General features: G+C 39.9%; 2 protein-coding genes across 3 annotated transcripts; both read left to right on the top strand.

The window, feature by feature from the left end:
* The first annotated feature begins 2,701 nt into the window (after window positions 1–2,701).
* On the top strand, window positions 2,702–4,243 carry LOC135585923 (protein PAL OF QUIRKY-like). Of its 2 annotated transcripts, XM_065134422.1 has the most exons (3): window positions 2,702–2,857; window positions 2,934–3,160; window positions 3,304–4,243. In XM_065134422.1, the coding sequence occupies exons 2-3, from the start codon at window positions 2,959–2,961 to the stop codon at window positions 3,756–3,758; spliced, it is 657 nt and encodes a 218-aa protein (XP_064990494.1). In that variant the 5' UTR covers window positions 2,702–2,857; window positions 2,934–2,958; the 3' UTR covers window positions 3,759–4,243. The 2 variants fall into 2 exon arrangements, with proteins under 2 accessions (XP_064990494.1, XP_009383548.2); XM_009385273.3 differs by having other exon boundaries at window positions 2,728–3,160; window positions 3,304–4,241.
* Window positions 4,244–7,203: 2,960 nt separating this feature from the next.
* On the top strand, window positions 7,204–12,699 carry LOC135627952 (uncharacterized). Its single transcript, XM_065134421.1, has 2 exons — window positions 7,204–8,705; window positions 10,098–12,699. Exon 2 carries the CDS (start codon window positions 10,348–10,350, stop codon window positions 12,226–12,228), a length of 1,881 nt encoding a protein of 626 aa, XP_064990493.1. The 5' UTR covers window positions 7,204–8,705; window positions 10,098–10,347; the 3' UTR covers window positions 12,229–12,699.
* Window positions 12,700–13,034: the final 335 nt, after the last annotated feature.

Below are 13,034 nucleotides of genomic sequence, written 5' to 3'. Positions count from 1 at the left end.
AGCTTTTCTGCACAACTCGCATTATACTCGGCACAAAAGATGAAATGAACAAGAAAAAGGAAGCAAGGAGGGTGAAGGAATCGAATCAGCACAAGAAACAATAGGCAGCCCACCTTCATGACACTGTTTGTAGAATTGCCAGAAGAGAGTTGGCCGGTATCTGTAGAGCAAGTTAATGCTAAGTTTAAATAGATAACTAAATGCATGTATATATATCCAAAAATATATGTATATAATTTTTATATTTGTTCTGACGAAGAGAAAATCCACGTCAGACGGTAGAATATTAGACCAATCTGACTCAGTTGGGACTTATGCTAAAAGTCTCTCGACTGGTGTGACATGTTTTCGATATCTTCTTATAAGGGGGTTTGGCTTCACTCATGATTAATGTGTGATGGTGATATCTAATACTATCTTAGATATAAGATGGATTAAGATGAGTATTAAAATAAGAAGGGTTAGACATGATAATTGTGTCTTGGGTTGTTTTTTATAATTGATCTAAATTATACATAATAGAAAATATTTTTTTGTTTGACAGATCTTTTATTATCTGATATCTAACTTTGATTTTTTTGTTTATAATTTAACTTGTAAGTAAGACTATGGGTGCCGTTTATGAACACTTAAATATACATCGAGGGTTAAATGCATATTTCAAATATGATTTGGTATTTGATATTTTTTTTTAATCACATTTGGTCCGGATGTTAGTATTTCAAATACTCAAATGCAATATTAGTATTTCAATATTTGTGAGATGCTAATATGTTTTTTAAATTCACAAAGTACCCTATTACATTATCTAAAATCATAAAATTATCAACATGATTTATATCTTCTGTAATATAAAATATTATTTATTTATTTTTAAAGATTATTTTATATTGATTTATACGATTGATTTTTTTTACAAGATTACATATATATTATTAATTTAAATAAAAAAAATATATTTACTGTTGAATAAATATTTAAAATATTATAAGAGTAAATTTATTATAACTTTTAAAATATAATTTTAATAAATAATAATTTATATATTTAAAAATATAATTTTCATGTATTGTTTATCAAACACTTAATAATTCTATAACTAGACATTTACTTAAGCTTTCTTCTCCCAATGCATATTAAAAATATAAATATTTTAAATCACGAGTAATATAATAGCATACATCAATAATTCGAAAAGCCTAAATGAAAATTATGTGATGAATAAGACCCGGTGACAATTTAAAGAGCATGGGTGAATACTTTCGAGCACTTCTCATTTTGATATCATATTAAATTCCTGATTTTTTTTTTCATTCACTCAAAAAAGAAGACAAAACCTTAGCATCATCAACGAGAGTCCTTGTGATGACAACCATGAATACTCAGATATCTTTACTTCTTCGACATTGATTCCTTCATCTTGCAAACTTAGCATCATCAATGAGAGTGCTTGTGATGACCACTATGATGACTAAGATATCTTTCCTTCTTCCACATTGATTCCTTCATCACTCATCGTTTAGATAGGAAGCATTTTTGAACTATCTCATAATTAAAGCATGAATAAAATGTGCCATTGCATTATGTGGTCAAAGTTTGCATCAGCATGCATCCTTTCCTCCTTTCTTTTGCTCTTCTTTTGTTTTCTTGCATGACTTCAGTCTCCTACTCTGAATTAGGGTGATGCAAAAAGAGGAATCATAGTTTAGACCGTGTTTAATTTTTAGTTAAGAAAGAAAAAAATAACCATTACGGATTTAAAATTAGTACAATCTAGTCAAAGGAGCTATCGATAATTATCGGTGATAGTATAATTTAGTTCATTAATATTAATATGAGATAATATTTTATGCCAATCAAATGTGATCACACCAATTAGCTTAGATAACTTTGTTACACCAACGTCGATATGACGAGAAGTATTATAATGTCTTAACAAAGTCTGAGTCTATACTAATCCGATTGTGTTCTTATGATTTGGTCATCAGCTTATAATCAAGTCATGTTAGCCTAATCAATTATGATAAAAAGAGATTAACTATATCCTTCTAAATATAAACTTATTTTGCCTCAACAATTCTACAAAATCGAAACCATATAATTTGTCATTAAACAATATATAGATTATATTTTATAATGACTAAGTACAAAGATTTATCTTTGTATTATAAGAAAGAATATCAAGACATTAATCAATCCCGAGCATAATAATAATAACAATAATAATAATAATAATAATGATAAAACCGTAAATCTCAACGGTTTGAGATCAACTACATAAATCTTTTACTCTATATAAAAAAAATTATATGTTTAATTAAGTCAAAAAAATACTTAAATATTTATTTATAATTTATATTAAAATAATTTTATTTTTGTTTATATCATTAATCTTAATCATTTTATCTATTCTAACTATGACATCTCCAAATTTCCTAACGAATATAAAAAATATATTTTTCTCGTTATCTTTTCTAAAATCCACTAAACTATATTTGGTGATGTGTAAGAGAATTTGGTGGACTCCATACCCTCTATATCAGATGGAGGATCAAAATCTGATCCATCAAATGTCAATTAAAGTGTTTAGGAAGATGAACAATAATAATTAATCTATAAATCTAGCAAATTTGAAGGAATATATTTTTTAAAGATATTTCAGAAAATTAAATATGGAAATCACTAACATTGCTGTAATTATTCTTTAACGCCTTCCTTCCTCGACTACATCACACAGCATATACTTTTCCTCTTCACAGACATCTCCTTCTTCCTTCTATAAATGAAGGATGGAGTGTGCCAAGGTGAGGCTTGAAGCCAGCAGCATCTCCCTCTCCCCTCTCTTCTGATCTGTGAGGTCGGTCAGCGTCTTCTTCATCTCTTTCCTCCTCCTCCCTTTTCATCATTGGAGAAATCAGCAATCTAAGTAGCAGGAGGAAGGAGCGAAGCGAGGCAGGCATGGCCGGGACCTCATCCTACTCTTCCTCCCCCTGCGCTTCACTTGGCTCCCTCGACGACGTCTCCGTCAAGCCCACGCGCGCCATCAAGTTCCTCTGCAGCTACGGCGGCAAGATCCTCCCACGTTACCCCGACGGCAAGCTCCGTTACGTAGGCGGCCACACGCGCCTCCTCGCGGTCGATAGATCCATCTCTTTCTCAGGTATCAGCTCAATTTCTGTTGATCACCAGTTCGTATCGGTCATCTGATCCGTGGATATGGAATCATGGACTGCGAGAGAGAAGCGGAACAAACATTAGGGTTGGAATCATGTGTAATTAGGGTGTGAGTTTTGCCTGGAACAGAGCTGCAGGTGAAGCTGAGGGAGTTGTGCGGGTGGGGTGCGGTGAGCCTCCGGTGCCAGCTGCCGACGGAGGATCTCGACGCCCTTATCTCCGTCACCTCCGACGAGGACCTCGCCAACCTAGTCGAGGAGTACGACATCGCGAGCCGAGACCGGCCTTCCCCTCTAAAGATCCGAGCCTTCCTTTTCCTCACCCCGCCATCATCGTCCTCCTCCTCCAAACCTTCCCCCAAAACTAGTCCTACCATCCCTATCTCCATAGGCCGGCCTCCGTTCATCGCCACCGAGCGCTGCGTCCACTGGGTCTCCGTGCCGGCAAAGTTGTATAGCCGGTACGGAATGCCCGCCGCATCGACCACCGTGGGGCATACTCGCTTCCACAGCCACCACCACCATAGCCATGGCAGCCCGAGAGCATGCAGCTATCTCGTGCATAACGGGAGCCACTTGCAATAGGTACTTATGGAAGAAGAAAGAACAGTTCAAGGTAAAGGTGGAGGAGAACAACAAATGATACGGGACAGAGAAGTATTGGAGCGAGCATCTAAATTAATGTAAACAGAGGAAGAAAGGATTGTACCTATCCATTTTATCACACGAACACTCAAGAATTAAGAAGACCAACAGAATAAGAAAACAAGTCCTTAAAACGTCGATTGCTCTGATGATTTCTTCTTCATTCTGCGTTCTCTGTTGTGTTTGGATCACCATTCTGCTCCATGTTTTGTCTTCCATGCCTTTGCCGCCTGCGCCTCCCGTTTGTTTCTTGTGTTGCTACCTCTTTAACCCGTTCACTCTTCATTCAGGTGTTCCACGTTAGGTTCAAGCCTCTGTTCATCTTCTTGGTCTTATGCTTCAGGCTTTCGCATTAGTATTTGCTCTTTATCATCTATTCTTTCTGCTTTATTTGGTGTCTTTTATCTGCCTCTCCTTTCCATCTATTCTTGCTCTTCTTTTACTGATTCTTCTTTTATCTGTCTTCATCTTGCAGGTTAATCAATGTTGAAATTGTTTTGGTGCCTTCTTAATTCGTGTCAGAGCTGCGGGATGTAGATATTAGATACAGCTGCAGCAAAGCATGAACACAGGAGTGACATAACTCAAATATTGGCCAAAGTAATGCACAAGATACATGCTTGTGTTTTTGTAAGAAAATATTTTGTTTTCAATACTTTCTGTCAATTCTTTTGATTTCTTCTTTTTGTATTCAGTTTTCGACCATTTTAACCACATGGATAAACTTTAGGAATAGTACTAGAACACTCAGATCATTTTTTACTTGGAGAATACTCATACAGGTCAAAAAATTAGGAATTGTCTAGTTATGAACTTTTTGATAGCCCTTTTCTGTAGAAACTAGCATTGAAATATGGTTTATGATTACAGAATTTGCATCAATTTGTTGATGCTTTGTGCATGTTATGATATAGCTATTATCTAGATTTTTCACGCCCGTATCTACTCATTGCTGTATTTCTTTTTTTGAAGGAGAAAACGATAGATTTTGGTGCTTTTCTCCATTGTATGCAATTTGGCTTTCTACTAATGGAATACTTGTAGCATTCAGATTAGGAGGATGGAGGATGTTAAACTGAACTTTATGAGGGATTTCAACTGATGGATTACAAATAATAATAGATGGTTAGATTACATTCTATCTTATTCGTATGGGGTTTGGGTTTGACAATCTGTCGATCCCATACCACCTCGAAAGTTTTGACTATAAATTAAAAATGAAGGAAAACAACCTCTATTGCTTATAAATTGAAGTATTAACTACAAGTGGCTAAGCAACAGAATAAAGAGAGATAAAATACTCAAATGAAAGCATTAAAACACAGGTTATTTCGGGACAGCACTTGGGTGCTCTCAGTAGAAAAGACATACTGTCAGTTCCAGTCTTCTCTTTCTCTCTTGTTGTTGGAACCTCCTTTGGACAACAAGTAACGGGGCTTTGAGACTTCTAGCTGGATGGAGCTTTGATGAATGACTTTGACTGTTGAAACTTGAGGATGAAAGACTTTGACTGTTGGAACTTGAGGAAGAAAAGGCTGCAGCTGGAAGTACTTTGGAGCATCTCGTGGGATTGCTCCTTTCTTCTCTTCTCTTACTCTTGGTAGAAGATGGAAGGCTAGGGTCGACTCGGACTTTGAGAGGGTTGATTCTTGATTGATGTTTCTTGAAAGCTGTGTCACCCTTCTTGGAAGGGTAGAGTCCTAACCTAGTTAGGACTCCTAACTGGCACCCAACTTGATGCCCAATCCAAGTCCATATCGGGTTGAAATGAGTTGAATCTTTGAGTTGATTGGATTGAGCCCTTGAGCTTGGATTTGGGCTTGAGCTTGATTTGGTCAGATTGAGATTGATTTGGAGTTCGACTCAAACTCTGGTTGTGTCGAATTGGAGTTTGACTCGAACTCTAGTTGAGCTAAATTAGAGTTTGACTTGAACTCTAGTTGAGTTAAATTGGAGTATATGACTTGAACTGGGTTTGATCGTCCCTGTTCACTATCTAAAGGAAGGATGCAATTGCAAGATTCAGCACCATCAGTGACTACTTTTCTTTCTATTTTTTGGGTGCAACTGAAATTGTAGATTTTGAATAGGTGGGATATTCTCTGGTTTTTAGAGCTTGATGGAGGAGCATCTTCATGGAATGGTGGTGTTCAAAGATACTTTCAAGTAGTTAGGGATTAGAAGCACCTAAAGCGAGGATGACCTAATGGAAGAGAAGCATTTCCATCAAAAAGTGATGGCAATGGTGTGATATGCAATGCTTTTGTCAGCTGTTTCTATCTGCCCGCAGCACATGCTGCAAGTTGGTGAAGAAAGAACTGGATGCCACCAAGCTTTGTTGTTATCTTTGCTCAAGAAACTAGCAAGCCTGAGGTCTTAGTTGGTTGTGATTTGATCAGTTCTTGATGGTTCATATGCATAAATCTTCATGTGAGTACAAATTTGGCACTTTAATATATGCATTAGTTATTTTAATAAGAAAAAAATCTCATGCGCTAACCTTGTGTAGGTACAAATTTGTAGAACAATTAAGTTACTAGATTGTTTGATGGTGAAGAATTCTCCTCTCACAGGGTTAATCATGGATTCTCTTGATTGGTTCTCTTGAAGTCTCAAAGAAAGTAATCTAGCTCCAAGTCAAATATAGGAGAAAGGAGATTAGAAGAATTAAAATCTACTCCTCATGCATCAATGCAGAAAACAAAAGCTGAGCAGCAGATGCAGCCTGCTCAGAGTTTGGAGCACTGTATACAAACTATAAGAGACAACAAGTCAGAAAAAGTCAGTCAATATAAAGCTTTTAGTTAAAAAAGAGTAAACCTAGTGCACGAGGCTCCCGCCAATGCGGGGTCTAATGAGGGTCAATGTATGTGAGGCTCTCGTTGTTCTAAAACCCACCCTCACACGTGTGTATACATATATGTATATATATATATATATGTATGTATATATATATATGTATGTATATATATATATATATGTATATATATATATATGTATATATATATTTATATATGTATATATACAAACTATAAGAGAGAACAAGTCAGAAAAATAAGTCAGTCAATATAAAGCTTTTAGTTAAAAAAGAGTAAACCTAGTGCACAAGGCTTCCGCCAATGCGGGGTCTGATGAGGGTCAATGTATGTGAGGCTCCCGTTGTTCCAAAACCCACCATCACACGTGTGTGTGTATATATATATATATATCTGTGTGTGTGTATATATATATATATATATATATATATATATATATATATATATATATATATATATATATATATATATATATATATATGTGTGTGTGTGTGTGTGTGTGTATATACATACATATGTATATACATATATACATACATATGTATATATACATATATATATGCGAGGTTTCCTTCACATTGTTGGACTTGATTTGGAGCACAATCGACATCCATGTCTCATCAACTCATAGATCTAGAATGAAAATTTTATCCAAGACTTTGTGTTGAACTCGAGTTGGATTTTCCATTTCTACACACTACCAATCATATACAAGACCAGCGCTCCATCTGTTTAGCTTACTGGTTCCAAGATGACAATCCATAACCGAGATTTCATTTTGGGTTTTTGGATTGCCAAGCTTCACTAACATCCTTATTCCGTTCATTTTGATTTTTTTCTTTTAACTTACAATTCTTAACTTTTTTTAAAGGAGAAAGAAATTAGAGTTGGAATATGATGAATGCGATATCAGTCCCATTCCTAGCAAGCTGGTTAATCCAATTGCATGAAGGTAAGCTATCAGTAAGACACCGGAGGAATAATTTGATTTTTTTTTTTCTTGATTTCACAGCATAAGGTCAAATTATGCAGAACAAAATATAGGTTGAGCAAGACTATGTTTTACTTTGTCACTTTCGATTTAGATTCAGCTAGTGCTAGTTGTAGTCAGAGAACATGCAACTTCTTTGCTGTCAACCTGTCCTTTATTTTTCTATTAGCCCCCCTACGCATGAAGAGATAATGCTCACTTGTATGGGAAGCAAAAGAACAAGAGATGTTTGCATCTCTTGTTCACATAAGTTCAATGGTAGTAGAGTGCTTCAAGGAGCGACAGATTAGTGGCCACCAAACATTAGAAGGTTTGATGAGCTTTCAGAACTAAACTGATGAACCTTATCTTCCTTCATAAAGGTAGGCTGATAAACACATTATGATAACAAAGGCAGGTACAACAAAATCAGAAGAAAATTGTTTGCCAGTTGAAGAAAGAGTTTGGTGGCATTGGAGTCTACTAGTAGGTTTATAACTGAAACAGAATGTTGATGTTAAATTTAAACCTCGCGTATGATTTTCCAAGTCCTACCTCAGCAGTTGGTGTTCTGACGAAGTACAAGCTTTCTCTTTCCTTGGAAGCTTTGCTGAAATTTCTGCTCTTTCAGGTTTTTAATTTGACCCTTCTTCTAGAGCTTCATTCTCTATTTATTCATTTACATGAAGCAACTACAATATTGTTTGTTCATCTCTCTCACAAAACATCTATTCTCAAAGTTATGTTGGAATCAGTCAGTCATGTTTCTGAAAGGGATTTGATAATTGATGAAATAAATAAGCTTCAGGTCTTGGAATCTGTATGGTGCCTCTGCTAATGAATGCTGTCTAACATAGTTCTCTGAGGATTTTGTTCCCAGTATTTCCCTTCTCCAAGTGGTTTTTTAGATTGGAAACATTTGATCACATGTACTGCTCTCAACTTTCTTCAAGTGGATATCATGACAGCATGTTATAAAGATGATGCCATCAGCATGAGCTTGCTAGCTTTACAAGCTGACTAGGATTTCTGTGAGGGGCCTCTGCTTGTGGAAATTGAGGCTGTAGCTCATGGAAAAGTTGGAGAAAGTGACAAAACCGGGTAAGGATTTCTGATTTGCTTCAGCTGCAAGTTTAGTCTGAGGGAAATTTAATGCATCATGTATTCTGACTTAGACAAAAGAATTAGACAGAGAAAGAGAGTGAACATGACCCTCCCAACTTTTTATTGGGGGAATATGCTGCCTAATTCAACAACTAAAGAAAGCATGCATCATATGAGGAACTTGACTTTGACTTGGGGGGAACCTTTCAGCTCCACTCTGTAGACGCCTGTGGATTATTACATGATTATGTAAGAAAGTAGAAACCTTGCATTAGATGTGAAAACAAATTAGCTAATATATGAAAACACTCATGTTCTGCAACTACTGGTTGATGAATACCAATTCAGATAAAGGCATCAAACAACTATAGGAGATTCAAAATTGAAGATCCAGACCATTGAAGTCTCTCTAACTTTTTAGGTAATCCTTATGTGATCAATCATGGCATTCAAAGTATTTTTTTTTTATTGCACCACTTGATGAGTAAATAAACTGAAATGTCATGATATTTTATACTGTAGCACTTCAAGGAGCACACATCGCATATAAGTGTGCATCATTCGTTTAAAATTTGTATGTATATTTTGATTTTTATATTTTTAAAGATTATATTATGATTTATATATTTACGAAAGTAAAATATTTAATCTTATTTTTTTTTTCGTACTATCGATTTTGTATATGGAAATATTGCATGTGTTGTCACGTGTAAAAAATAACACTAAAACATGATTAAAAAGGTAATTTCCTAATGTTATTTTTATCATCCAAAAGGAAAAAAAAACCAGGAGAGAGAGGGATTTTGTTGGGAATTCAATTGCTCCATATTTTCTTTGGAGATTTTGTTGAAAAATCGTAATAGGTGATATATAATTAGCCAAAAATAATCCAGTCAAATAACACTATCAATATTGTTTCAAGTCTCAATCACAGAAGTAAAGAATAATTATATCAGAGTTGGGAGAATGTAAAATTTCATATGAATAAATTTTTAACCGTTTGTAGGTGGTTATAATGACATGATAATAAATTTATAGGCGTTTGTGGTTGTTGGAGGTTTAAAGTGACATCAAAAACTATGTTTCGTTAGTTATTATTAGAGGGAATAGTCAACTCAAATGGAATAGAAGTATTAGCCGATCGATAAAACTCCTAAATCTTTTGTGACGTTGAATAAATTGAAGAATTTTTATTTTCCACGTCATCCAACCAATGTTTATAATATGCCCTCTTTTCTTTTTCTTAAATATTTAAAAGACGTCCTTCTCACTCAGCCTTGTCGTATACGTACCGGAAGAACACTTACACATGAACATTATTTTTTATTGATTGCAATCTTTCCTACTTTTACCCTTTTATTTTATTCTAGTAATAATACATGTACGTAGGCGCGGACTACCAACGTAATCCTTACGATAGACTACGACAGCTCACACAACAAATCAAACAACCCACGTCATACTCGGCACCGAAAGGACGCTCACGCTGGTGGGCCCGCTCCCCTTCACCCACCTACAGGCAGGAGAACGGAACCCGCAGAGTACTTACTCGAGGAGACTGGTGTGGGAACGGAGACGAGGTTGGACTGCATTTGGCCCTCTTCTTTTCCTATAGTGATAATAATCGGAGATCGGAGAGATGATGCTGAACAGCGGGAGAGGAGGAGTCGGCGGCGGAGGTGGAAGAGGAGGAGGAGCAACGGGGACGATGGAGGAGCAGGAGCTGTCGCTGCCGATCCTGCTGGCCGAGCGGGTTGCCAAGGCCGTCCGCGAGGCGGAGTCGTTCAAGTTGGAGTGCGCCGACGTGGGGAAGCAGGCGGAACACCTCGCCGCCATGCTCCGCTCCGCTGCCCGGGTCGCCGCTGCCTCTCCCTCCCCCTCCTATGACCGCCCCCTCCGCCGCGTCCTCGCGGAGGCCGCTAAGGCCCTCGAGCGCGCCCTCGCCCTCGTCCGCCGCTGCCGCCGCGCCGGCTTCCTCCGCCGCGTCGTCACCATCACCACCGGCTCCACCGACTTCCGCAAGGCCCTCGCCCTCCTTGACGCCTCCGTTGCCGACCTCCGCTGGCTCCTGTCCATTTACTCCGACGAAGACGGCGGCGGATTCGCCATCAGTCTCCCCCCCATCGCCAGCACCGACCCCATCCTCGCCTGGGTCTGGAGCTACGCCACCACCGTCCAGTCTCCCGCCCGAGCCCCCGCCGACCGCGCCCACGCCGCCCAGGCCCTCGCCACCCTCGCCCTCGACAACGACCGCAACAAGAAGCTCATCCTCGAGGAGGGCGGCGTGCCGCCGCTCCTCGCCCTCCTCCGCGACGGTCCCTCCGTCGAGTCGCAGATCGCCGCGGCCACCGCGCTGTCCAACCTTGCCAGTGACGCCGACAACGTCTCCGTCATCCTCGAGGAGCTCGCCGTGCCCATTATCGTCCATGTCCTCTCGGATTCCCCGATGCGCCTCCAGACCCAGGTGGCCGGCCTCGTGTCCCGTTTAGCCGCCCACCAACCCGTTGCCCAGGATGAGTTCGCCCGGGAGAATGGCATCCGCCCCCTCGTCTCGCTTCTCTGTATCGGGGTGCCCCTCGATGACATCAGACCAACGCAAAGGAAGCCCTCGAGCATCCACTCTCTCGTTCAGGGAATGGGCGTACCCTCATCCAACAGTAATGCCAGCGGCAGCGGCGGCGGCAGCAGCAGAAGGAGCTCATTTCTGTTGCGGGACTATTACCATCAACATCGCAAGGACAGGGAGAATGAGAGCCCCGAAGCGAAGCTCGCGCTCAAGGTTGCCTGCGCTGACGCGCTCTGGATGCTCGCCAAAGGGTGCCTCTCCAACTGCCGCAAGATCACCGAAACCAAAGGCCTCCTCTGCCTATCCAAAATCATTGAACTCGAGAAAGGCGAGCTGCAGCAGCACTGCATGATGACCGTGATGGAAATTGCGGCCGCTGCCGAGATGGATGCCGACCTCCGGCGCTCAGCCTTCAGGATGAACTCCCCGGCTGCCAGGTCGGTGGTGGAGCACCTCATTCAAGTGTCCCAGCAGGGGAGCAGCGTCGTTCTTCAGATCTCAGCTATCAAGGCCATTGGCTGCTTGGCCAGGACATTCCCTGCGAAAGAGACCAAGGTCTTATGCCCGCTCGTTCTCCAACTTGGACATTGGAACCCAGAGGTGGCGGCTGAAGCAGCCAAGGCTTTGGGGAAGTTTGCTAACCCGGAGAATTTCAACTGTGTGGAGCACTCAAAGACGATCACAGAGTTCGCTGGGGTGCCAGTGCTGATGCGGCTGCACCGATCAGGGGAGAAGGCACAGCTGCCTGCAGTGATCCTGCTCAGTTACTTGGCATTGCACATTCCTAAGAGTGAAGCTCTGGAACGCGCAAAGGTCTTGGGGGCTCTACAATCAGTCGCCAGGAGTCCACTGGCACAGGATTCCTCTATAAGAGATATGCTTCCTAGGGCTATCTACCAACTTGAGCTTTTTCAGGTTGGATTGCATTCCCACATACAAATGTATGAACCGTGAGCTCTACCATCACTGATTGGCATTTCCTCCTCCCTCAAGACAGATCCACTATACCTGAGGCCAATTTAGAATGATCTACATGGATCCATTGAGCTTTTTCAGGTGAGAAGGCACAACTGCCTGCAGTGATCCTGCTCAGTTACTTGGCATCTCACATTCCTAAGAGTGAAGCTCTGGAACGTGCAAAGGTCTTGGGGGCTCTACAATCAGTTGCCAGGAGTCCATGGCACAGGATTCCTCTTTAAGAGATATGCTCCCTTGGGCTATCTACCAACTTGAGCTTTTTCAGGTTGGATTGCATTCCCACGGACAAATGTATGAACCGTGAGCTCTACCATCACTGATTGGCATTTCCTCCTCCCTCAAGACAGATCCATTATACCTGAGTGTCACGGACAAACTTCTAAACATGATGTTTGATGTAATGCTTATGTATGTCCGTGTCTTTTGGTATGTTCATACTTTGACTAGTGATACCGGGGAGAGTAAAAATGCAGAATGGATGTCGATAGAAAACCGATATAACAGTTGTTCAGATAGAAAATGTCACAAAAGGCAAGGAACGCACTTTTGAAGAAACTTCGATAAAACGATATATAGCTCACCACCAAGTTTAAAAATCAAAAGGGATACAGAAGATCACCACCCTAATGATAATAAACAAGGATACAGAACTGAAAGCGAAAGACTCACCACTCAAGGACGCATCCAAGAGATACAGAGTTCAAAAGAGCACTCCAAGAGAGCTTCTGCCAATATCCTCAGTTTTCTAAAAAGTCCTTTCTAAGTCCTAAACACCAAAATAA

Source organism: Musa acuminata, chromosome BXJ2-11 (genome assembly GCF_036884655.1).
Source record: "Musa acuminata AAA Group cultivar baxijiao chromosome BXJ2-11, Cavendish_Baxijiao_AAA, whole genome shotgun sequence".
Classification (NCBI taxonomy): domain Eukaryota; kingdom Viridiplantae; phylum Streptophyta; class Magnoliopsida; order Zingiberales; family Musaceae; genus Musa; species Musa acuminata.
The sequence above is the reverse complement of the archived record's forward strand: the minus strand, read 5'-3'. Positions and strand labels throughout refer to the sequence as shown.

Bases quoted from the DNA above. Each gene is read 5' to 3' on its own strand.
- LOC135585923 (XM_065134422.1), top strand. From the start codon at position 2,959: ATGGCCGGGACCTCATCCTACTCTTCCTCCCCCTGCGCTTCACTTGGC. The intron at 3,161-3,303 runs GTATCAGCTCAA...TGCCTGGAACAG, and splicing joins TAGATCCATCTCTTTCTCAG to AGCTGCAGGTGAAGCTGAGG.
- LOC135627952 (XM_065134421.1), top strand. From the start codon at position 10,348: ATGATGCTGAACAGCGGGAGAGGAGGAGTCGGCGGCGGAGGTGGAAGA.